Here is a 24,365-nt window from a genome sequence, read left to right on the forward strand (position 1 = left end):
TATACATCTTCTGGCTTATCGTGGCAGATATCTCTTCCCAGATAAATAACTTCGTAAATTTTTTAATAATTTGTATTATCTGTGACTATTTAGAAATCTATCCGGTTCATTCTATTGTACGTTTCTTTAAAAATAATTTTAATCTTGTTGGATAATCTGTCATTACACCAGTTGCTCCCAAATTAAATGCTCTTTCGAATTCTTCATCTTTATTCAAGACCCAAAAATAAACCTATAAGAAAATATAAGTCAATTAAAAATCAATCAGATGATTAATTATATATACTTACATGTATACCTCGTGCTCTTAAATGATTAAATAAACATGGCCTCACTAATAGTACATTAATCGTACGTACTACCAACTTTTCCAGTGGTAAAAATGTTGGACTCGGTTCTCCTTTTTTTCTAGAATCAAAAGAACTTTTTTATAAGAAATGTTTCTTTCCATAATTCCATTGTAACAAAGACATAAAAATTCCAATTATATTACCGCAAATAAATTGAAGGTAAGAAAATTTCAAGGTGTGTTTCCTTTAGTGGTACAAATGGTAACAAGCCAGTATACATGAGAAGAATCAACATTGCTACACGTTGCATTGAAAACAGTAAATTTACATTTGGATTCTACAACAAAAATCAAGATTCTTAAAAATAGCAAAAAAATTAACATAAAGCATAAAGGATGTAGCATAAAGGAAGTCACATATTTTTCTGGAAAATGGTTTACAGCGAAATTGGCTCTATTTTATAGTTTATCTAGTATTGATCAAAAGTTAATATCCCTCACGAATAGTCGTAGTTACCACCGAGCTATCCGGGCAAAGCCACCAGTTGTAGGTAGGCAGACACATCTGTCTGTCTAGTCCTTGCGTATAGGAGTGATGAAGTGTAATGCCTCGCACTCTATCGTATTTCTGGGACGATCCGAAGAGAATAAGATTAAAAAGAGATCTCTCTGGAACTTCTCCGCCCTTCCTCTAAAGGAGGACAATATATTCGACACACAATTAGGATATTGCATAATACTTGTGAGTTTCCGGTGCCCTTCCCTCTTTATTCTGGAGAATGACTACGACAGGAATTTTAGTGAATAAAAATTCAACACAGCCCCTGCACAGAAAGCTGCATTAATTTCGCGGGATTGGACCAACTGCTTCCTCAGGAAATGAGGAGATCATCTGTTCTGTTGAGGGAGAGAGAACGCGACATAATCAGGAGTGCTTTTTGAAAGTTTCTTCCATAAAAAAAAAATAATTAACATTGCTATGATCTCTGCAAATAAATCATTCAACTTCTTCAGACAGACAAAATTCACAAATTCTATGTTTGATTATTACTTCTAATAGTAAAACATCTTAAAAATATGAGAATAAAAAAAATAATTTTTTTTTTAATGAAAGTATTTTAATAATTCGAACTTTCAATTCCATCCTTTCACCTCCAGTAAAGCGAGGAGAGAAATATTGAAAAAATTTCCTATTAAAATATATCTTTATTTATAAATCAGTTTTTGCAAATAAGATATATATTTTAAAATATATTTTATTTATCTTATTTGCAAATATACAAAAAATCGATTTATAAACGTTTGTTATTTTAGTCGAAAATTTTGTCTTCAATATCTCTTCTTCCACTTTATTGGAAATGAAAGCAATCGTCACAACGTGTTCTCATAAAAAAATGTAAAAATACTTTTTTCTACTCTCACATTTATGATACATTTGATCTATGCAAGGATTAACTAAATACGTACGATTTAGAAATTTTATCTGACTTTAAATAAAAACAATACAACAAAAATAAAACAATTTAATTTTTGCGAAGATTGTAATAATATTAATTATTATATTATAATTGCGAAAATGTAATAATATTAACTTTTAATCAGCATCACATACACTATAAAATAGCGAAGTTATAACCCTCCAATTTCGCCGAATGTCATTTTTCATAAGAATTGTACGGCATTCTTTATACGCAATAGATACTAAGTACTCAATATTCAAGACGAAAACTTCATAAAATTTCATATAATTTTATATCGACGGCTTAATTTTAAAAATTCAGGATGTCAAAATTGAAGAAAAGTTTCGTTTTTCCCCAAAATTTTGGAAAATATGGTCATATGAAGTTTTCTTTTGAATTTGTAGGAGGATCCTTTAAAATTTTTTAGAGTATTTACTATCCTGTATATGTCATTTAAATATTAAATATCAGCATTTATAATAGCACAAAAATCTTAGCAAGTTTCAGTTTCAAAATTATTATTATTACTACCATTTTTTACGAAGTATTATTTCAATTCTTCCAAAATGTATTAATTTGATCTTTACAGAAGCTTAATAGGTATTAACATACCATTTTATAACATTTCTGTGTAACTTCATCACTAAAGTTTCCCCAAACTGTATATTCTTCTCTATTGAATTCTTTTATAAGATCGGAAACTTTCGATATAAGCCGATCATTATTGATCTTAATATCAATGTTAATGGGGATATTGGGGAATGCTTCAAATACTTCTCGTAACAATGCAAATCGTCGATCCTCTTCCTTTGCCGAACCGACATATTCCACATCTGTTCAACTATAGTTCTTAAATAATTCTGTTCGTTAAGTTGTTTTTTTAAATAATAAATAACAATACCTGGATCAAAATCAATTGGTAAACATTGCTTTAAAAGTGGTAAATCCTTGTAATCCAATTCAGCGATATTCTTATCTATACCAGTACTGCGTAAAAGATTCTGATCATGAGAGACTACTACTTCGCCATCTCTTGTAAGATGACAATCTAATTCCAACATTTGTGTTCCGATACCCACTGCTCTGCAATTGCAAGCAAAGATATTGATTTCTTACTTACGTATACAATTGATAAAATATGATATTGGCATAATTTTAATCAATTTTATTTATAATCATAAATATTAATCAGCAGACATGATCAAATAAATATTAAGATAGTCAAGAGAATATTTTAATCCAATGAAAAAAAAAAAAAAAATATATATATATATATATACATACATACATACAGGGTGTCTCATTTTAATCGATCACCTCAAATATCTCTTGAACAGTGCATTTTAAGGAAAAATATTTTAGACAAAGTTTTGGAACTTCGTCACTTTGAATTTTTTAAATGAAACCCCCAATTTTTCATTACATATTCTTGTAGCTTACTTGTAACTTAATAATAGTGTTTTCCAAAACACTATTATTAAGTTCATTTTCATTAAGTATTTTGCGAGTTAGGCTTGAAAGGCTTGAAAGACTTGAAAGACAGTATCGTCAGTATTAGTATTACCCAAGGTGTTTGATCGATGACTAAAACTTCTTGAATATTGTTCAGGATCACGACCTGGATAATATTAGTCAAGAGTCAAGTTTTTACGTAGAAATGAATTTAGTGCAAAAATGAAAATAAGAGGAACAATCTCCAATAGACTTGATCTTGACCAATGTTATTCAGATCATGATTTTGAATAACATTCAAGAGGTTTTAGCTGTCGGACACCGATACCTTGGATAATGGTGATGCCAGTGGTGTTGTAACTTGCAAGTCTTATAATTCGAAAAGTATTTAATGAAAATGAACTTAATTATAGTGTTGGAAAACTCTCAAGGTAAGTTAACTCAAGTAAGCTACAAAAATATGTAACAAAAAATGGAGAGTTCCATTTAAAAAATTCAAAATGATCTTGCTCTCACCTTGATGTCACCCAAAGATAAGTCAATGGTACCATCTTATGTCTCCCTCGAAGTCTCAAAACTTTTATTTGAAACTTTTTCCATAAAATGCATTGTTCAAGAGATATTTGAGATGATCGATTAAAATGGGATACCTTGTGTATTATTAGATACATTTGTATCTTACTTTTTTCGAGTTATATAAATTGATAAAAACATTATTTTGATTTTCTTTTCTTACTTGTATATAAATAAATAAATAAATTACATTATATAGAAATTAATAACTCATATTGAAATAAATTTCTTTTATCATTTTATGCTACAAATATATGCATATATACCATATAAATTTTTATATATTAAAAATAAATGTTATAAGAATTCAAAATATCAATGTAAAAGTGAGGACACGAAAATTGATATAAAACAAAAAAACATTAAATTTTCCTTACTATATTACTTTTAGTTAAGTATTTAAAGTGAAATCACATGTAAACATTTTTACTTCATGCTGCCATGTAATATATATGGTGATTAAATATCACAGCAATTAGCACAGGTTGACAATATATTTTCGCAGTCTTGGATGAAGGGGAGTCTTGAGTAAACAATATTTGCACTAACCGTTTGAACGCGCACATCGTATTTTCATAACTCTCGCCGGCACCTAAAACGATTCATACGTAAGAATAAATTAATAAAATTCATCGCAAATTCTACAAATTTGCGGATGGTAAACAAAGGGAGGAACGCAAGGATGACTTACCGCCCCGATGGCTAATGTGCTGACACAAAAACTTCACCTTCTTCTTTTTATGCAGCAGGGTGGGGTACTTAAATAGTATCATCGAGGTCAGCATGTAGCCACCGATCAACGTATACAACAACATTCTTGCTTCCCTTGGTACCCAGTGCTATTCAATACACTTATCCGCCGTTGAACATAACGGTGCTCTCAGCGTCTCGTGACAAAATGACAGAATACAGATTACGACAGATGCAATTGATACAAATAAACGGTGGAAGCGGTGAAGCAGACGACGACGGTGCAGGTGTGTGGCCGTCGGCCTTGAATCACGCGCACTCGAGAGCGGCCAGCGGCATGGCAAAGCGCCCGGGTGCACTGTTTCATTTTCCCGCGCACCTCGCGATCGGCCAATCAGGCGTTGCTGGTAGTCGCCGTGAAAAACGTTGTTGATGACAGGACGGCTTCTTTTGAGGCGACTTCAACCTTCTGTATTCGTAGGTCGGTATTCATAATCAGAGATCTTATATTCAAGACCGTCTTAAGTACGATCTTAAGAAGTCACAAACCAATCAGAAGGCTGCATTAACGTCTTAAGACATTACTTAAGACAAGATAATCAAGTCTTGAAATAAGACTTGATTATGAATACCGCCATAGTCGATTCTTATTTTAAAAAAGCCGTCGCTAACGCGGCTTTCTGATCAGTTCGTGATACCTCAAGACAGAATTTAAAACGATCTTGAATATAAAAATATATAAAAACGGCCCTATACACATAAAAGAAAGAATAAAACCAAACAATTAATTAAAAAGAGATTAATAATACATATTACATGCAAATAAATGTGTTTTATATCTTATGTATATACTCTGCACAACGTTTAATCTTTATTCCTATTTGTTTAATTTCTAATATTTAATATTTATTTTTCTCCTAATATTTCCTTCATCATCTTATTATAGTACAGTCTAATGTCCGTATTCATAGTCAGATCTTATACTTAAGGCTTCCTTAAATTTATCTTTAGATGCTCAGTAGCCAATGAAATAATTCGTAGAGTATCTGAAGATAATTTTAAGAAAGCCTTAAATGTAAGGCTTCCTTGAATATGGGCATAAAATTCCGATTAACATTAAGAGCGATTTTGATTAAACTGATTAATCAGCGATTAATTAAGCTGGAATAATTGCTAAAAATAGAATTATTATCTATAATCTAATTATGTTAAGCCTTGAATGCTAATAAAAAATTAATTATTTTTGTAACGATTAAATAACATAATAATAATCAACAATAATAAGAATAATCAAATATTACTTTATAAATTGATCACCAATTAAATATTAAATAATTCTAGATATCCCTTCTATTATATCGTATGCTATTATTATTTATATATATATCTTGCATCAATGAAATTGTTTGCTGTCTAATATTAAATTTTTTTAACATTTTTTATCTCGATTCATTGATGTTAATTTTTATTTGGATAATTTTCTTTGTAATGCGTGCTAATTATACTGTATGAATTATAAATTGAATTAAAATACAAACATCACGAACGACGATACTTATTTATAATTCAGTCCCGTTTTCTGTCATACAAACATGAATTTCTTCTATTTGTCATTGTAAGTGTATGTCTATTTTCCTTCCTATTAGATTTCCGATACCGTTACATTTCCTTGAATCTGGAACATTTCGGTTGAAAGTATCTTACGTGAAAATCACGCATAATTTTATTCTCGCAGCCGGCGCTGCACTCTGCAGTCTGAGCTGCTTTCTGCTGATTTGACAATCTACGTTCTATGTAACGGACATAATCCCGCTTAGCAGCGTTCGACGAACCGCACCGAATGCACCTGGCAGACGATTCCGAAAGTTAATCCTGGAAAAATGTATACCTGTCAGCGTCCTTCGCACGATTGACGCGATGTCCGAATCGAATTCGCCCAAAACAGACACGAGTAGTTCCAGCCTCTTGCGACAATTCCGCTTTCAAAAAAAACAAACGAAGGCCATGAACTTGTGTAAGAACTCTCATATCTTTTTGCTATTGTCTTGTCAATCGATGCACGCGCATAATTGGTATCCTTGATAGTCGTATTCGCTTTTCTATATTTTCGCTAACAGTTTTAATTTATGTTTTAATTTAGCAATTTAATATATCATGATATAAATTTTGATTTTTAAACAATTCTGCGCATTTGCATCCTGATACAAATTTTATAATTATTTATATAAATTTTTTTATATAAATTATTATTTATATTTATTATTATTATTTATTATATAAATTATTTATTTTTTATATCAATTTATATAAATTATTTATATAAATTTTTAATACTGTATGTGATATATAATTTGTAATTGTTTTTATCTTATCTGGCGTCTGAGTGAAAGACCTATATGTTTTATTTTTTTTTTTTCTCTAATTTTAGCGGACGAGGACAGTAATTTGGTATCTCCTGATATACAAATGCGCCGTAAATCTGTAAATCGCATTGAAGATAGTGATAGTGATATTGGTAGTCCAGTTAAACTAAGTTCAGACTGTAATGCCAAAGGTAAAGAGAATAAGTTAAAGTACCTGACAACTTTGTATCCACAGAATGATGCAACAGTAAGTATCTTCAAATTCAAATTTTTTAAGTATCTTTAGTTAAATTAATTTTTAGTTAAAATTTTAACTAGTATATTATACTGCCTAAATTTTTATGAGCCTTCTATAATATAAACCATTAATCATAAATCAGATGTCAGAAGATAAAAATTGATAACCGATTGCAGATCAATTTTTAGCTCTGACTTCTGATTTATGACTAATGGCTTATTATAGAAGGCGCATTATATCTTTTTTACTAAATACAGGTGAAATCTTTATAAAATTTTTAATTTAATACCTGAAATTATTTATTTTGAGTATTAAAGCAACACTAAACAATTGTTTATAGTACCCAAAATAAATAATTAATCACTTCAATATTACCCTACTGAAAAAAATCACATCATACAGTTGCATGATGAAATCATGTAATTAAAAATTAAAACATGTAAGTTACGTAATGAAAATTGTTCCAAATCAGTATGTGATTTACGTATTTTGAAAAGTCACATGATATATATGTTCTTTTTTTTTCTATTTCTATCATTTAATTTTTCTATTTCTATCATTCAAAATTCGATAAATATAAAATCAAATAATAGATGAAATTATTTCTAATATGTGATTTTTTCAAATTACATCATTTAAAAAAAAAATCACGTACTAATTTGGAACAATCCAATACATGATTTACATGTTTTAAATAGATAATTTCATCATGTAACGTTATGACATGATTTTTTTCAGTATGATGAATTTCTCTAAGAATGTTTCTTTATTATATTTGATACTCGAGATAAAGCTGCCCAGGTAATGAACTGACATCATAAATTCTTATTTTGTCGTCATTTTTCGTTAAAATATTATTTAATATTTTTAAGCACGACTGTATGTGTGAATACATAAAATACGATAAAGAAAGTCATGCTCGGTCAAAGTTAGATGTTTCAAATAATTTTGACTTTCAATATTAATTTATCGATAAAATTTGAATTGTCGGCTTGTCAAAATTACATTACATCATTATAATTTTTTAATCTATGATTTTTGAATATCTATATAATATAGACTACCATATGTTTAACTATCTACATAATGTACATTGAAGATTCATGTTTCTTAAATGTTAAATGTTTATTTTATTTTATGATTACTCAATATCATATTTCAATGCATTTGTATAACGAACTTAATTCGATATTGAAATATCCATAATCGTATCAAATGATATTTCTTAATTTTCGTTTCTCACATATTATTATAAAGTCCTCCAGATATACAAAGAGTGCAGTAGGTAAGTCTTTTTAAGATTCACTTTCCTTTTCAATTATCTTTTGCTAATTCTTTTCCTTTAGCAATCATTTAGCCGCATAGCTTTTTGACAGTTACTCTCTTAATTTGGAATTGAAAGACTCTCCTTACTTACACTCTTCGATTTAATACATAACATTGATTTTAACCAAGAACATGTAATTAAATACATCGCTGAAGATGGCTTGAATGAAACTGAAATATTCGATCGATTTATTATGTAAAAATTGAAACGTACTATTGTTAAGATCAAATGCACCAACTACTGCGCTATTATTGCTCTCAATCGCTCGAAAATTTTAATTAATATTTATTACATTATATATTCTTTATTAAATCAATTTATTCCAGATATGATTGCGCGCTGATAACTTTCAGATTTTCAACACAAGCATTTTGAAACGCTAATAATCCCCTCTAAATTGGATTAAAAAGAAAGATCTTACTTTCTAATCTAATTTAGGGGATTATTAGCGTTTCAAAATTGTGTTGAAAGTCCGAAAGTTAGTCAGCGCGCAATCATATCTAGAATAAATTTAATAAAGAATATATAATATATTATTTGAAACACTTTGACCGATCATGGTTATCGTATTTGATATTATTTAATATTATATTATCAAAATAATATTAGCTTATTGTTACCTGAAATGCTAACTGAACATATTTGTGACTATATTAAATATTAAATAAAAAAAAAATGATATGAACCATTTTTTAGCATATACAAGAAGTACTTAAAAGTACCAATTGGAACGTCGAGGAGGCAGAGGAAACACTTAAAAAACATAGGAAACGGAGTTTGAAAGCGTCTGCAAAAACTAATAAAATGAAAAGAAGAAAATTAAATGAAGACGAGGATATAGATATCGATTCAGATGAGGGAAATTACAAAGACAAAGTATTTAATAGGTATGTTATTTTGTAACAAATTGTATTCACAATTAAATTTAAATATATGATCGCCATATAAACATATGTAATTATTTTACAGTGATGAGGATTCGGATGTAGAGATATCTAATGAGCTTACAGGTGATAAAAAGGCAGTTTTAGAATTTATGCGGAATGCCATACTTGCGGAACTGCTTCTGATGTCCCAATGTTCTTCAAAAAAAGCCCAAGCCATTATAGATGCAAGGCCATTTGAAGATTGGAGAGACTTAGTGAATAAATTTCAAAATACAAAATATTTAGATACAGAATTATTAAATGCAGCTCAGGTAAATTTGAAAAAAATAACTTATGTAATTAACAATATTTTTATCTTCTACAAAATTATTAGAATTCGAGAACAAAGATTAATTTTCATTAAATTTAAGATATTTTCATAATTCTTATAACAAAATACGCACACGCATATATATAAAACGATTAATTCAATTTTAATATGCATAAAAAGGTATTACTATCTACACGTCATGCGATAGAACATCTTATGAAAAAATGCTTTCGTTTGTCAATCAACATGGAAAAAGCTGTAGCTGTTGGCGCATCATCTATAACACAGCAGCCAAAAGCATTATCGCCAAATTTGACATTAGCTCCATACCAAATAGTTGGCCTAAACTGGCTTGCTATTTTGCATGCACAAAATGTAAATGGTATACTAGCCGACGAAATGGGTTTAGGGAAAACAGTACAAGTGATAGCATTTTTGACATATCTGAAAGAAGCTGAGCTCCTCGATGAAAAAGATGGGCCTCATTTAATTGTCGTTCCTAGTTCAACTATGGGTAAATATATTGTGTTTTCAGACATTTGCTTCACAGAGTTTTTATAATATACAAAATCTTTTCCTGGTATAGAAAATTGGATGGATGAGCTAGAAAGATGGTCACCTAGCTTGAAAGTAGTACAATATTATGGCTCTCAAGAGGAACGGAAAGAGATGCGAATGGGTTGGCGAAATGGTGATCTTGATGATGTCGATGTTTTATTAACTACGTACAGTTTAATATGTAGTACCCCAGAGGAGCGTAGACTATTTCGCGTTATGCCGTTGAACTATGTAGTCTTTGATGAGGCACATATGCTTAAGAATATGAGCAGTATTAGATATGAAAATCTTGTCAGAATTAATGTATGTTGTTAATCATGTATTTATATACATTATATAAGATCTATCGCAAAAATATCCGACTTCTGCGTATATCTTGGGCATTATAGAAAACAGGTATTCTCCTCAAAATCCTTCCTAAATATTGAATCCTTATTTGCCACAGAGGAGATGCCCAAAAACAAAAATACGCAAGTCTAATACTTTTTGGGACAGACCTCGTATGTATGGAAATGTAAGAAGTTTTCTTATAATAAAATCTCGAAATCTGTTTTTTAAAGGCTAAGCGTCGAATTCTATTGACGGGTACACCTTTACAAAATAATTTATTGGAATTAATGTCTTTGTTAATATTTGTAATGCCTTCATTGTTTGCTGGAAAACAAGCAGATTTAAAAAGCTTATTCTCTAAAAATCCGGTAAGCCATTAAAATATTATTATTAAGAATGCATTAATCACTATTAATATATATATATATATATATATATGTCATTTATTTATAATTTATCCACTCTGAATAAATTTTGCAGAAAGCACCGAATGATAAGAAGAATGGAGAACAGCCGATGTTCGAAAGAGAACAAGTTAAAAATGCAAAGGAAATTATGCGGCCATTTGTTCTTCGACGACTTAAAGTTGAAGTTTTACGTGATTTGCCTCATAAAAAAGACGAAATAATACGATGTACATTAATTGAAAAACAGCAAAGTATGTATAACAAGTTAGTCGCTCAATTTTCAGCAGAGGCCAGCGAAATTACAGATGTAAATGGTACTGGCATGATGATGCAATTGAGGAAGCTCGCCAATCATCCCCTTCTCGTGCGTGATTATTACGACGAGAATAAATTAAATGTATGTAATCTGTGCAATTTCTTTTTATCGATATTTTCTTTAATTAGTACATTTATTATAAATTATCAATCATTAGGCTATAGCAAGTAGACTAGCAAAAGAACCAGGTTATAAACAGAAGAATCCGGAATACGTCTTTGAAGACCTGATTTGGACATCTGATTACCAAATAAATCAATTAACTCGTATATATAAAAGTATAGCCGGATTCGGTTTACCCCAAGAACTTATTCCTGAAGCTGGTAAATTAAAGGAACTAGACAAGATACTACCACAATTGAAAACGGATAGTCACAGGGTGCTCATATTTAGCCAATTTACTATGGTATTAGACATACTTGAAGAATATCTAACTATTAGGGGACAGACATTTTTAAGGTTTGTTGTAATTAATTATTATTGTGGCTGTATGTTGTCTCAGATTAATTCTAATGAATTTAATATTGAAATTAGACTAGATGGCAGTACACCTGTGACTGAAAGACAGACTCTTATAAATAAATACACAGAAGATCCAAGTATATTCATATTTTTATTATCAACAAGAGCCGGAGGTTTAGGGATCAATTTAACTGCTGCCGATACAGTTATATTACACGATATAGATTTTAATCCGTACAATGACAAACAAGCAGAAGATCGATGCCACCGTGTAGGACAAAAGAAGTATGTATAATCATAAAATTTAAGCATATTTTTAAGTTGAGGTAAAACTTTTTTTATTATTCATTAAAATGAACATATTCAAGATGCTGAATTCTCTTGCAGACCCGTTTCTATCATAAGGTTATTAAGTGAAGGCACAATAGAGGAAGGCATGTATGAGATAGCGCAAGAAAAGTTGCATCTTGAACAACAAATTACTGGAGTAATTACTGAAGGTAAGTACACGACGTTTTATCTTGTAATCGTGAAAATATTAACAAAATGCATTTTGCTTACAGAAAATGAAAATGCGGATAAAAAATCCATTCTAAAATTATTAAAGATGACCATAGGCCAGGATGTTCACATTAAATCTTTATCTTCGATGAAAAATGCCAATAAAGGAACTGACGCTATAGAAAATGCTAAAAAAATGTAAATAAGGGAAATTTGATTCCCATTTGTAATAATTACAATTTTGATATATTCCAATTTAATTCACGCTAATTATATCAAATCATTGTGAATACATATTTTGTAAAGGGTCACGTTTTTCAATCAACAATATTCAATCAGAAATATATCACAATTTGTAGTTTTTATATTTATGATGTGCGCTGTGGAATACTTCCTTTTTTGTTATTTTATACATTTATTAAATCATTCTTTTATTTATCTATGTAATATGCATTTTGTTTTATTTTATATAGCACACTTTTAACATATTTTTTAAGATATTAAAATATACTTCAAAGTATAACATCGAAACGAAAAAAATGTGCTTAAAAAATATTTCTTTACCATATAAGCAAGAATTATTAAATTGCATTTTAAAATTTTAATATAAAAGTGAAAATAATTTATATATATAATAATCATCTTCAACACTTAAGGGCTGTCTATAGTGAGTAGTAAGCTGTAAGAAACTTGACTAATCAGTTAAATGAGAAAACAGACTGAGATTGATTGATTTCTTACAGCTAATTATACGCGTTCCATTGTAGACGCCCCTTATATCATTAATTGACACGTTAATGTCCGATTACAAAGAAAAAAAGTAGAATTTGTGAAATAAATATGGCACTGTTTTGTGAAAAATAAAAATAAATTTACACAATCACGATCATTTATAAACATTAATAAACATATTATCTTTTAATTGTATAGAAGCATGAAAAAATTTTATTATATATTACAATCCTCATGATATACTTTGGCTCATCAAAAGCTCTGACATTCCATCTTTAATGACTTTTAAACTTTCTAAATCAGCGTTTATTGTCGAAATAAGCTGCGCCATGCCCTGCTGTTCCATACTTAGGTACTGAAATAAGAAAATATTACACATACTATTCGATAAGAATTTTAAATTAGAATAAATGAACATTTTCTTACCGCTTTAATATCATCCTGTGCTATAGGATCCATTGTATACCTTTCTTGGTTCTGAATATCGATGTGTCGTCTCATTCTGAGTTGAGAGAGCATTTCACTAATTCTTCCTTTATATTGCGTTGGAGCACTGATTTGCGAATGCATTGCTTCAAATCTGCGTGTTAAAACTTCTTCTTCTGGTTGTAAGGATAATCCCACTTTTCGCGTAATCTCCTGCCGTACTAGCACCTTTAAACGATCAACGGAAAAAAAACATCATGACTAAAATCAAATTAATCATTGACGTTGGGTGATTCGGTACTCGATCCGCGGACTAGTAATCCGTGATTCGATCCCATCCATGCCTCATATACACCGGATTTTTCTTTAAGTTATGCTCTATCTATGAATAAGAGTCAATTGCAAAATGTAATAATTAAGATCTCGCGTAAAGTACACGCATGATATAAAGACTTTATCATGAGTACACGATAATGTCGACGCTTGTCTTAACATCAAGACTACTGTGTTTCCTGATCTACAAGAGCATAATTGCTACACTGATTACGTATTCCCCTAATTATGGTGAAAGAAATCCAGTATGCTCGGGTTTCTTCCACCATGTCACTGATTAAAAGACAAGAGTTTGATTAAGTATACGTAAGACTTAAAAATTAGTTAACGATCTATTACTGGCCAATATGGCTTCACTTATGGAACCAATAGTCAATTAAAGAATAAGAAAAATGAATCTGCTATACCTGTAGAACCCTGTGCTGAAGTTCCAACAATGTGCGCCTATGTTCCTTAAGTCTGGCCTGTGTAGCTGTGTGCTGCCTTTGCAAGCCTTGTATTTTTTCAGCTGCCATGTCCAAAAACGCTCTATGTCTAGCAGTTTCCTCTTCTTGACATTTCAGTCTGTGTTTAACTTGCTGAAAGCCAACCATAGGAACTGGAATATACAGTTCTGGGTTCGGATTGTCCAACTGGGCTTGCTTCCATAATCTAGCATCAATAGCGCAAGGTGGATTATCTAGGTACTCTTTCAACTGTGATGGATCAAGTTTTACCAGCGGAAATATATCTTCTACTCCATTTTGTACTAACTGCTGTTTTTGCATGACTTGCGATAAATATGCAACCAATTCATTGGCAGGAATTTTTCTATAAGAACCAGTGATTCCTTTTTCCGACACATATACTGTCACTTGACTTTTATTTTCTCCCGTTGATTTAATATTATCAACAGTTACTGTCAGATTGGGCTTATTTCCCAGCAAACCATTAAAAAATGCTATTAATTGCTGTTTTCCATCCTGTACATCTTTCTCTTTTTTATTAAAACATAATACTACTAAACCGTCATTGTTGTCAGCATCAGGTATGCGACTGTATCCAATGGCTTTAAATCTGCATAACGAATTTTCCTGAGTAAGATCTATAGGTGGAGCATTTATGGAGTAATAAGCTTTTCCTGTACCCCATAATGCTTGAATAAGATTCCACCTGGCAATAGTATTATCTCGCTCGTCATTATACAATTGACAATTGAATACTGCATTGTAGAGAGCTTCTGATGCAGTATTTGTAGGTTGTTGTTGTTGTTGTTGTTGTTGTTGTTGTTGTTGTTGTTGTTGCTGTTGTTGTTGTTGCTGAGGCTGCGTCAATCCAGTACCAAATCCTGTGAATCCTGTCCCTATAGATATATGTAATATATTTATAAAAAGTAAGGAAAAAATATTGCAATATCAGAAGCTTTAACCTATATGTAAAAAAATTTCGCATTACCTGTCCCAAATCCACCGAATGTACCACTGGTAGTAACTGGTTTGCTCCCAAATGCACCAAAACCTGATGTACCGAAACCTGTTGAAGCAGTATTTGGAGTGCCAAATCCGCCAAACAAGCTAGGGGCAGCAGTAGTGGTCGCAGTTCCAAATCCACCGAAACCTCCAAAACTTAATGTTGATGTTGTTGCTGTTCCAAAACCACCGAAACCAGTTGTGGGAACAGGAGTACTGCCAAATGTCGAAGTTGTACCGAATCCAGTAGTTGTGGAGGAAACGGGGGTACTACCGAAAGCTGGTGCCGAACCAAAGGCGCTGGTTGACGGGGTACCGAACGTAGGTGCAGCTCCAAAACCTGTGCTAGGTGCGCTGCCAAAACCAGTGGCTGTCGGGGTACCAAATCCAGTGCCAGTACCAAATCCGGTAGTCTGCGTCGACGGCGAGCCAAACAAGCTTGGCGTTGAAGTAGTCGGTGTACTAAACCCAAACGAGGGTGTTCCAAATCCTGGCACTTAAAAATTTGTAACTAATTAGCACTTTCAACAAAATTACAATAAACATTCTTGTTAAATATATTAATAAATATTATGTTTCGATATATATTTATTATCACCTGAAAATCTATAATATGCATAATATATGCACTAGATTTTCAATACTGTGGGCCAATCATTTTCATCTTCGAATAAACTATGTGTTTTTTCTATTTATCTAATGAATAAACAAAAGAATAAAAGAGTAAGAATATGAGAGAATAAGAGAGTGATCTAAAGTTTATCAAAAGATAGAACAACCCAGCCTAAGTGTAGTAGACATCGAACACTGCTTAAGTCATCTTTTTTTGTTTAACATGAAGTTAGGTAAATATCAATTAAAAGGTATTTGCTATTATGACATTTTTCGTTGCTTTTACGAAAATAATTTTAATTTAACGTTTATATTTTTGATTGTGATTATATATATTGGAAGAATTGCATGAATACTAAATTTAACTGTTTGCAGACATTGTATTATTTGGATTTCTATATATTAAAAAATTCAAAAGTTGATTACAAATACATATATAAACTTGTAATATATGATCATATAAAATACATAAAATAATACAAGATGGCATTCCTAAGTCAACAGAATGATCTACAGGTAATATAAAAATAGACTATTTTGATGCTAGACAAATTTAAAACTTATAAATATTTTTTGATGTTATTAAAATATAGCAATTTAATAGAGAATAATAATACATTAAAAATAATAACATTTTCTTTAACAGGCCACCTTCTACACACAATTGACACATAATTCACTGCAGATAGCCGCTACATCTAATTCGGTTCTCAATCATATTAAGTCAGTACATGATCTTTCCACTCAAATTATAAACGAACTTGGTACTACAGATATAGCAATTGGGGTAATAATTGTTATAACAATTTATTTCCTAACAGGCTTAGCAATGATTTTGATTCACTTATCTTTGCATAGGATGCAACTGCAGAAATCATGATAACGACACTTGGTAAAATTCCAAATGAAATGTATTATTTGGAAGATACAACTGCTAGTAGGAAAATTAGCCCTTACAGTACCGAGTCGCGCACAATACTGGATCACAGTCATGCCACTTCGATCGAAACCGTCAAATCCGACGAATACTCCGAACATTCGACATTGCTAATCATTTTGCTGACCACCCTCCTAATTATATTATTCATGTGTTGCATCACAGCGTGTATTATCGCGAAATCCAGGAGCAGGCACAGTTTTCTCTCGAAGAGTGACGTCGAGTGCAGCCCGGATTGCGGGGGTGTAAACCAACCTCTGCTGGACAAGGGTTCCGACACAACCACCAGAACTAGCTCGACAAGAAACTGAGAAGGGTCTATATTTACGTTGAGCTTCTCGAATATTCCTCAACTTCATTGAAGAATCCGACAAAGTAGAAAATCCTCGTTGGAGTTCTGTTCTTAACCTCAAAATTGTCACACAAATTTTCACGAGATATCTACGTCCGAAAGTGAGGAACGCGTCTCTACATCCGATAAAGAGATGAAATCAGAAGGAAGGAGAAAAAGGAAGGAGGAGATGCGGATGAGAAACAAACGATCTTGTGACGAGAGGTGGCTTACCAGGTTTAACTGGCGTCGCTGTGGACGCCGGCGTGGTGCCGAACGCGAACGTAGGTGCGGGCGTTGACGTGGACGCTCCGAAGCCGCTACCGAACGACATAACGACTCTTCCCTGTACCGCGACTCAGGTCGAACACGCTGCTAATCGTGACGACGTACCTACGTCGCGACGCATGCGATCACGAGCCCGCGGCGACAGGAGCGAATTCCAATATGGCCGTTCGCACGTGCGATAAGAGCTTGGTTCTTCACAAATATACTTCGTGCACTTTTCAGCTTCTCTCTTTCTCCCTTCAACGCACGACGTATGTTCGTCCTATTTTAGGTGCAGAAGGTGTAATGACAGAGAACAGATCTGCGCACGAGCGGGAGATTTAGTGGTGCGCAGAAAATCTGCGCGAGGCGACGAGTGCGAAATTTGTAAGTAGTTTTAGTTGTAAGAATTGACCAATCACAATTAAATATTTTCTTCATATTTGACTGCGATTGATTCTTTTACAACTACAACTCTTACAATTACGCTTATACAATTATAGAATGGGCTTTATCTTTTGAAAGAAAGCTTGTCACGTATACATCAAACGCATTATTTGTCATCGCATTCTGTTGAATGTAGAAATCATATTTCTACGTGATCTTTATAGGGCGACTTTAATCAAATTTCGATTAACTCAATTAATCATTAATTATTGGCTATTAATTCAATCTGTAAAATATTAATTCAAGCTGAAAATTTCCAAATATATTATTTATCATCTCTAATCTAATTTTTCCTTTCTTATGTTAAGAAATTAGAAAATTTTATTTAATGAAATATTAGACAGATATATTATAGTACAAATAATACATACATGATTAGTAATTAATTCAGTTAATAAAAGTACTTAAAAGTAAAATTTTCAATTATATAATTTATTATCTTATCTAATCTAATTTTTTTTTAATATTAAATAACAAAAAATTAATAATTTTGTTTATGTACAAAATGTAATAAAATAGTACGAATATTGATTAGCGACAGTCATCAATTAAAATTCATTTCTGCCAATGTAGATTAATTTAATTTCGATTTAACTTTTTCTAATTTTAATCCAATTGATACAAACTAAAAATAATATATAATTTTATAACATTAATGTTATAACTCAATAATATATATCAATAAATAATCCAAATGATATACATGTTCAAAATCGAAATATAAGATCTCATGTATTTCGAATTTGGATATATCAAGCTTCAATCGGCGGATTTGCTTGCAGCGGGGATATTACACAATTTGTTATTCCTAATTTAGTAATTTTTCTTTCGATTTGTCAAACAACAAAAAAATTGATAACTCTGTATCAACGAAAAATTATTTAATAAATAAGTTGCTGATTAATTTAGCTAGTGATTTAATTGAATCAATTGCATACAAAATTTCTAATTGTAATTAATTTATCGTCTCTAATTTTTAATTTCTCTTTCCACAAACAATGAGAAATTTTATTTGTATTAATGAAAGTAATATTTGACAGATCATTCGCCGATTGAATTAATTATTAGTGTTTAGACTCACTTTTAGTTCAATATTTATACCAAATGTTATAATGCATCATATCCGCAATATACAATATATCAAATATACGCATATCTTCTTTGAACCCCATCGGTTTTCATTCTCTATCATCATCCATTTATAATCAAATACATGCGGAAAAGAAGAAACATTGACATAAACTCTGGTGATTGTGTTAAGAATTTTCTTTATTAAAATTTCAACTCTAGAAACAATGTAGAGATATTATACGAACACTCGCGATCACGTATCTTGCGTGAGTCACGCGAGCTCGAGTAAACAATATATTCCAAGGGTTCAATAATAATAGGTAGAGCCTTCGATTTTTAACGGATTTTATAATTCAAAAACTTAAAAATAAATATCTCCATAATCTAACGTATATATATGTGATACTTTCGTCAACAGTTCGATAAGACTATCATAATGTATAATGCTAGACTTACAAGCGCCGTTTGCGTGGCAGTTGATCAAAACGAGTACAGTAAAAAATACTGCGTAGGTGAACGCGCGTGGTATAAGTACCGTAAAATGAAAAATTACATTTCGTTTTAAATATTTCCTATACACGGGGATTTACGACGATAGATTTCACATATCTTCGGTTTGTGTGCCTATAAAGAGAGAACACGCGATACATAGACAGCCGTAATATCCGCGTAAGATATATATGTCTCAATACTGTACCGTTTCTCTCTCTTTTTTTTCCGCTCTTTTTTTCTCTTTCTAAGGCGCAGTCAAATCGTATCGAAACATATAAAACAATTCCACACGCTATAAACTAACTTACGTTTTACGTAGGTAACACGTGAGAAACGGAAAGACCGTCGTCACGAAATCATGTTTCACAGACAGTACAGAGAGTCATTCTCACGTTTGGCGTGTTCCAAGACTCGCATATTATATTCGCATATTGACCGTTTTTGTTGTGTGCACGTTATAGATTTAATACTAGTTTTAGAAGAAAGTTTTGTCGCAAGCGTAGCGCTCGTTTGTGTGTATTGCTTTGGCATCATAGTCGGTGCAGTTCGTACATTTCGGCGATGTGCTGCGTGCCTAAAAAAACAAAAAGTCAAATACCATAAATCTCGCGAGCTCGCAGATGAATAATTACTGATACCAAATCCGTTCGTAAATGATTTGGAAGTCGATGTAATGTAACATTCTTCTACATTCGTAAAGAATCGAGAACAATCTTGCATGCGCCTGGTGTTCTGTCAAAAACGTTCATCAAAAATCAACAATCGTGCGCCCCAATTTATGTGCTAAATAGCAACGATAATATTTCACCTCATCAAGACTCCCAAATTATAAACGAACAGCGTGAAAATTCGTAAGCATTTAAATCTCGTTAGCACATTTCGCGTTTATCGACAAATACATTAATCCGGACTCGACCAAATCGTAATTTGATTTCTTTGTCTCATCGAATTTGGGAGTAAGCTTCATGAGGTTTACAACAACGTTTTGATGCTGTACACAATTAATATGACACTTTTCTAACGAGATTTAACTGCAATAACTGAGTCATATGATCATAAAGATTACTTTAGGCCTAACGTAAACATTGTAAATTGCTTTGTGTAACAAGTATGTGCTCTGTAACAAACGATAAGCATGTTATAAACATCATTCTAAGTCATGTCAAATCCAATTTGCAATTTACAGCAATGTCCTATATACCGATTAAATAATTAAATTTTTTTTAAAATATAATATGTTTATTATATTTATATATATTGTGCGTTTCAAAATATATTTATATTCTCTTTCTTTCTCTCTCTCTCTCTCTCTCTCTCTTTCTTTTTTTTCTTGTTTAGAAAGATAAATATTTTCACACGAAAATTATGTACCCCGGTATAAGAATTTAATTTCTAGTTCCTTCGTTCTTAGAAACCATGAAGGAATCGTAATATTGCTGTTAACTGTACCGTTTAACGAACACGTTTCGTTTACATCCGTTATAATTTTTTATTTTTCTCTTGAAATTCATATTTTTACGAAAAATATCAAGGTACATATATATCTGACTGAAAACGGTGATAACATTAACGGCTTAAAATATTTCGTTATATTTTTCTTCGAGTATATAGTTCTTCGTAAAAGAGTTAAAAGTCAAGATATAAAACACTCAAAAGCTCCATCCCTGAAAATGTTATTCCGCGGAAGGGGGTAACTTGGTCCATAGGATAAGATTGTATTACGCTAAGGAAATCCGGTTGAATACTTTCTCACAGGTGCTGAAAAATACACCTGATAAAATTTCACAAACATCCAATCTCGGGTGTCTACACAACAGCTAACGGGAATCGGGCTACATATAAAAATACACATATCGTTTTGCCAATAAATAATTAATCGATAATAGTAGATAATTATAGAAAGAAGAACACATTATTATCAAAAAGATAGAGCTAATTTTCACAAAACTTTCACATAGGCCAAATTTCAGATTTAGATCGTATTCCTGTTTCCTGTTTATCTGAATTCGCAGGAAGAGAGTCACTAGCTAACTACGATCAAAATTACTACTTCACGTATACTTATTAACTCTCGATACTATTTGCATATTTAAATATTTAGCGATATACACTATGAAATTGGTGTTTTTACTAAAGCGATAAGAGCTATATAAATTATTATTAATTAAAAAAAATTCTTTAAAAGATTTGATGAGCTAAACATTCACATTTACATGACATTAACACTCTATTCGTTAATTTTATTATTGCATTAATAAATTACTTTTTATATTTATTGAGTCTGTAATGAATGAACACAATATAATTTATCGTGTGCAAGTTGCGTGAGAAAAATGCATGCGCTATTATTTCTTAATAACTTAAAATCACAATCTAGTTTCTGGCATTCTATTATTCTTTTAAATTATGTGTAAATATAGTCACTTAATATTTCATTGTCTGTGTTATCACCGCATTGCGATGTAGCTATCGTGGATAATCGTGTACTCCGGTCACTTCAACGAGACATTGTCTGAGGGTGCATCGTGAAGAAACACGCAAGTACGTACCCATCGATACTTACGACAAATAATATCGGAAATATGATTTGATTTAAAAGCGAAGCGTTACGATAATCACCGAGATCGATTGAAAAGAACTTTAGGTCCCAAATGTATCGCGCGAATGCATAAGGACGTCCATAGCGGTGTCCTCTGATTTTACTCGTGTGTGAAGAGATTATAAGTACGTCTCTGAAAACTCAACATCAGAAGCGGAAGCGCGGGAGGATTTTGTACAAATGGAAATACCCCCACCGATAGCACTGTCCGATGTTCCCTCGCCGGTCGGATAATCAGCAATGATGAAGGATTGTTTGGGCTGACCTTGCCTGCAACGACTTGTGCCGCTTCCTTTTAGAGCGTCACGTTCAGCCAGCTTCTGCTTGATGGCTTGAATTTTTTCTTCTTTCTGAAATATATAGGTTTGAATAAGCAAGAGAATAATAAGAGTAATGATAGCAGATATTAGTAAAATATCTGTTTTAGAATAAATTTAGTAGAATAAAACATTTTTATTAAAAGAAATAATTCTGGTTTCGGAACGTCATAATATCGTCACAATGGCTGCATTCAGCAGAAAGGACAACTTTGCAACTGTTGCTTTAATATGATTTACATTTGGATTCAATGAAGAACTAAGACAGGAACCAATCATGTTAGCGAATTGGACATCGAATGAAAAAGCAGTTTTGCAAATATTGTAAGATGTTTTAATATGGCTCTTGCCCTTAATTCTTCATTGAATTTAAAAGTATAAACCGATTATATTAACAAATTTTGCAATAGTTGCAAAATTGTTTTTTCTGCTGAACGCTTTGGCCGCGTTTATTTTGCATTTTCTGTTGGAAGTTTCTTCACGCTGATTATACTTTTAGATTTAGAAAAATGATCTTATTTTAGTGAAAAAAACTTTCAATTTGTAAAATAAACATTCCGAACCATTAGCAAACTTGTACAGGCAAAAGAATATAGCAGAAAAAATATAGGATGATAGTCTCGCTAATGCACGTTGTCCTTAATACGTACATTTATTTAAGCATTCCTATTTCTAACGCTACTTTTATTTATTAAAAATAAGTTTTATTTGCGCATTGACATTCAAATTCTTACCGCAGCAATGAGCTTCTGAAGATCGTCATTTTCGATGAGCAGTTTCTGATACTTCTCTTCTTCTTCCTTGGATACTGCACTGTCTGGATTGTACCTCGACTCGGACTTATCTTTGGGATGCCTGATCACTTCAATGACTTTCGGTACAAAGATGAGAGCCATGCTGAGGAAGCAACAGAAGATAGTGGCTAGCGCCGAAAAGGCATAACTTGCGTCCTGTTGGCTGGAGATGACCATTACAACAGGTACCGTAATGAAACATAGAACTACGATGTTATATATCGACATTCCCACGTATCTGGAATCATTGATCAGTTTGATTTTGAGGCTTCTCGTTTCGTAAGATAGAAAGAGCCCAAAAGCAAGGACAATGCCTTTATAGCCATAGATCAAGCCTGGAAAAAAATATTCACAATTTCTGTACACAATTTTACGTCATAATAGAATTAGGTTAATATCAATTAGCACATGGCATTTATTTTCTGGCGTGCGTGCATTCTGAGTCAAGAATCGCACTCACCGAGCCACAAGCTATTGTGTTCGCTCTCACAATGTTCCAATTCGGGTTTGATCATTGCGTCCTCGTCTCCATAAGGAGGTAGTTCCAGAGCAAAGGTCTCGATTCTTCGACGCAACGGATCGACTATTTGCCAAGTGATGAGGAGGATGATATCGATCGACAGCAGTCCGCCCAGCATACAGTACAGCTTCCATGGCTCAATCTTCTTCTGTATAGACGAAACTTTTTGTTTAGCCGTCAATGACTAAAAGGAATCGAGAATAGGTTAAAGATGCGGGACATACGAGCGGGAACAGCAAACCATGCAGGATGGTTCCATCTTCATGAACAACTAAAAATCAGTCTTGTTACTACTGAGGAACTCAAGCGGAAAAGCGGTACGACTGTCTTCACAGAAGAGTAGTCTGATGGAAGACGAAGTAGTAAAAAAATATATAGAATTACGAATAATATTCGCAATTATTATTTAATAATATTCTCGAATATTATTAAAGATCATTCGTATCGCTTTATCAGCGGAGACCCGATTATCCGTATTAAGTATATACGACTTACTTTTCCTTGATCGGCTTTTGCTTTCGTAGAGAGTCGATGGACCCTCCACACTTTACTAAACATGGCACCGAACGCCAAGGTGAAACCGACCGACATCGTCCACGCTCTAGCTTGGCAGACTATCAAAAATTGCCACGGTGTCACAAACCTACCGTCAACTCCTATACACAATACAGCCAAGAAGCAGACTATTATTCCCACTAGCATTATCGTGTTGGCGCTGGGATGAGACGAATATATAACTCTGAAAAGTAGACATCGGTTGTATATGTATATTGTAGCTATCGATTGTAGATTGTAGATTGTAGATTGTAGCCTGATCCGCGGTATATGTTAGATAACGTATTAACGAATGCAGCACGATGTATATATATATATATA

The 24,365-nt window shown here is 32.1% G+C and overlaps 4 protein-coding genes across 7 annotated transcripts in view; 1 reads left to right on the forward strand and 3 right to left on the reverse strand.

The window, feature by feature from the left end:
• Positions 1 to 18: 18 nt before the first annotated feature.
• Positions 19 to 4,739, reverse strand: LOC108687488 (glycerophosphodiester phosphodiesterase domain-containing protein 1-like). Its single transcript, XM_018193265.1, has 7 exons — positions 4,466 to 4,739; positions 4,324 to 4,366; positions 2,651 to 2,832; positions 2,362 to 2,582; positions 494 to 627; positions 291 to 408; positions 19 to 232 (listed from the first exon to the last, which is right to left on the reverse strand). The coding sequence occupies exons 1-7, from the start codon at positions 4,587 to 4,589 to the stop codon at positions 107 to 109; spliced, it is 948 nt and encodes a 315-aa protein (XP_018048754.1). The 5' UTR covers positions 4,590 to 4,739; the 3' UTR covers positions 19 to 106.
• Positions 4,740 to 6,253: 1,514 nt separating this feature from the next.
• Positions 6,254 to 12,366, forward strand: LOC108687461 (SWI/SNF-related matrix-associated actin-dependent regulator of chromatin subfamily A containing DEAD/H box 1 homolog). Its single transcript, XM_018193227.1, has 12 exons — positions 6,254 to 6,478; positions 6,893 to 7,074; positions 9,089 to 9,279; positions 9,362 to 9,590; positions 9,770 to 10,103; positions 10,176 to 10,450; positions 10,708 to 10,845; positions 10,958 to 11,281; positions 11,358 to 11,659; positions 11,735 to 11,947; positions 12,050 to 12,162; positions 12,226 to 12,366. Exons 1-12 carry the CDS (start codon positions 6,382 to 6,384, stop codon positions 12,363 to 12,365), a joined length of 2,538 nt encoding a protein of 845 aa, XP_018048716.1. The 5' UTR covers positions 6,254 to 6,381; the 3' UTR covers position 12,366.
• Positions 12,367 to 13,082: 716 nt separating this feature from the next.
• On the reverse strand, positions 13,083 to 17,403 carry LOC108687454 (nuclear pore complex protein Nup54-like). Its single transcript, XM_018193221.1, has 5 exons — positions 17,217 to 17,403; positions 15,089 to 15,598; positions 14,062 to 14,996; positions 13,322 to 13,549; positions 13,083 to 13,250 (listed from the first exon to the last, which is right to left on the reverse strand). Exons 1-5 carry the CDS (start codon positions 17,314 to 17,316, stop codon positions 13,128 to 13,130), a joined length of 1,896 nt encoding a protein of 631 aa, XP_018048710.1. The 5' UTR covers positions 17,317 to 17,403; the 3' UTR covers positions 13,083 to 13,127.
• Positions 17,404 to 19,061: 1,658 nt separating this feature from the next.
• LOC108687561 (gamma-aminobutyric acid type B receptor subunit 1) overlaps positions 19,062 to 24,365 on the reverse strand; it is an 11,231-nt gene continuing 5,927 nt past the window's right edge. Inside the window, exons 9-14 of one of the 4 annotated variants that reach the window (XR_001931750.1) lie at positions 23,985 to 24,228; positions 23,430 to 23,673; positions 22,910 to 23,304; positions 22,055 to 22,208; positions 21,823 to 21,991; positions 19,062 to 19,833 (exon numbers count right to left, since the gene is read on the reverse strand). Coding sequence is in view for 1 of the 4 variants with exons in the window: in XM_018193408.1 (XP_018048897.1) it covers positions 19,790 to 19,833; positions 22,055 to 22,208; positions 22,910 to 23,304; positions 23,430 to 23,673; positions 23,985 to 24,228 (1,081 nt within the window). In the remaining 3 variants the exon portion in view is untranslated. Of the gene's footprint in view, positions 19,834 to 21,822; positions 22,209 to 22,909; positions 23,305 to 23,429; positions 23,674 to 23,984; positions 24,229 to 24,365 lie in introns of all 4 variants that reach the window. The other 3 variants (XR_001931749.1, XR_001931748.1, XM_018193408.1) reach the window with 3 other exon arrangements.

This window comes from Atta colombica, unplaced genomic scaffold (assembly GCF_001594045.1).
Source record: "Atta colombica isolate Treedump-2 unplaced genomic scaffold, Acol1.0 scaffold207, whole genome shotgun sequence".
Lineage (NCBI taxonomy): Eukaryota > Metazoa > Arthropoda > Insecta > Hymenoptera > Formicidae > Atta > Atta colombica.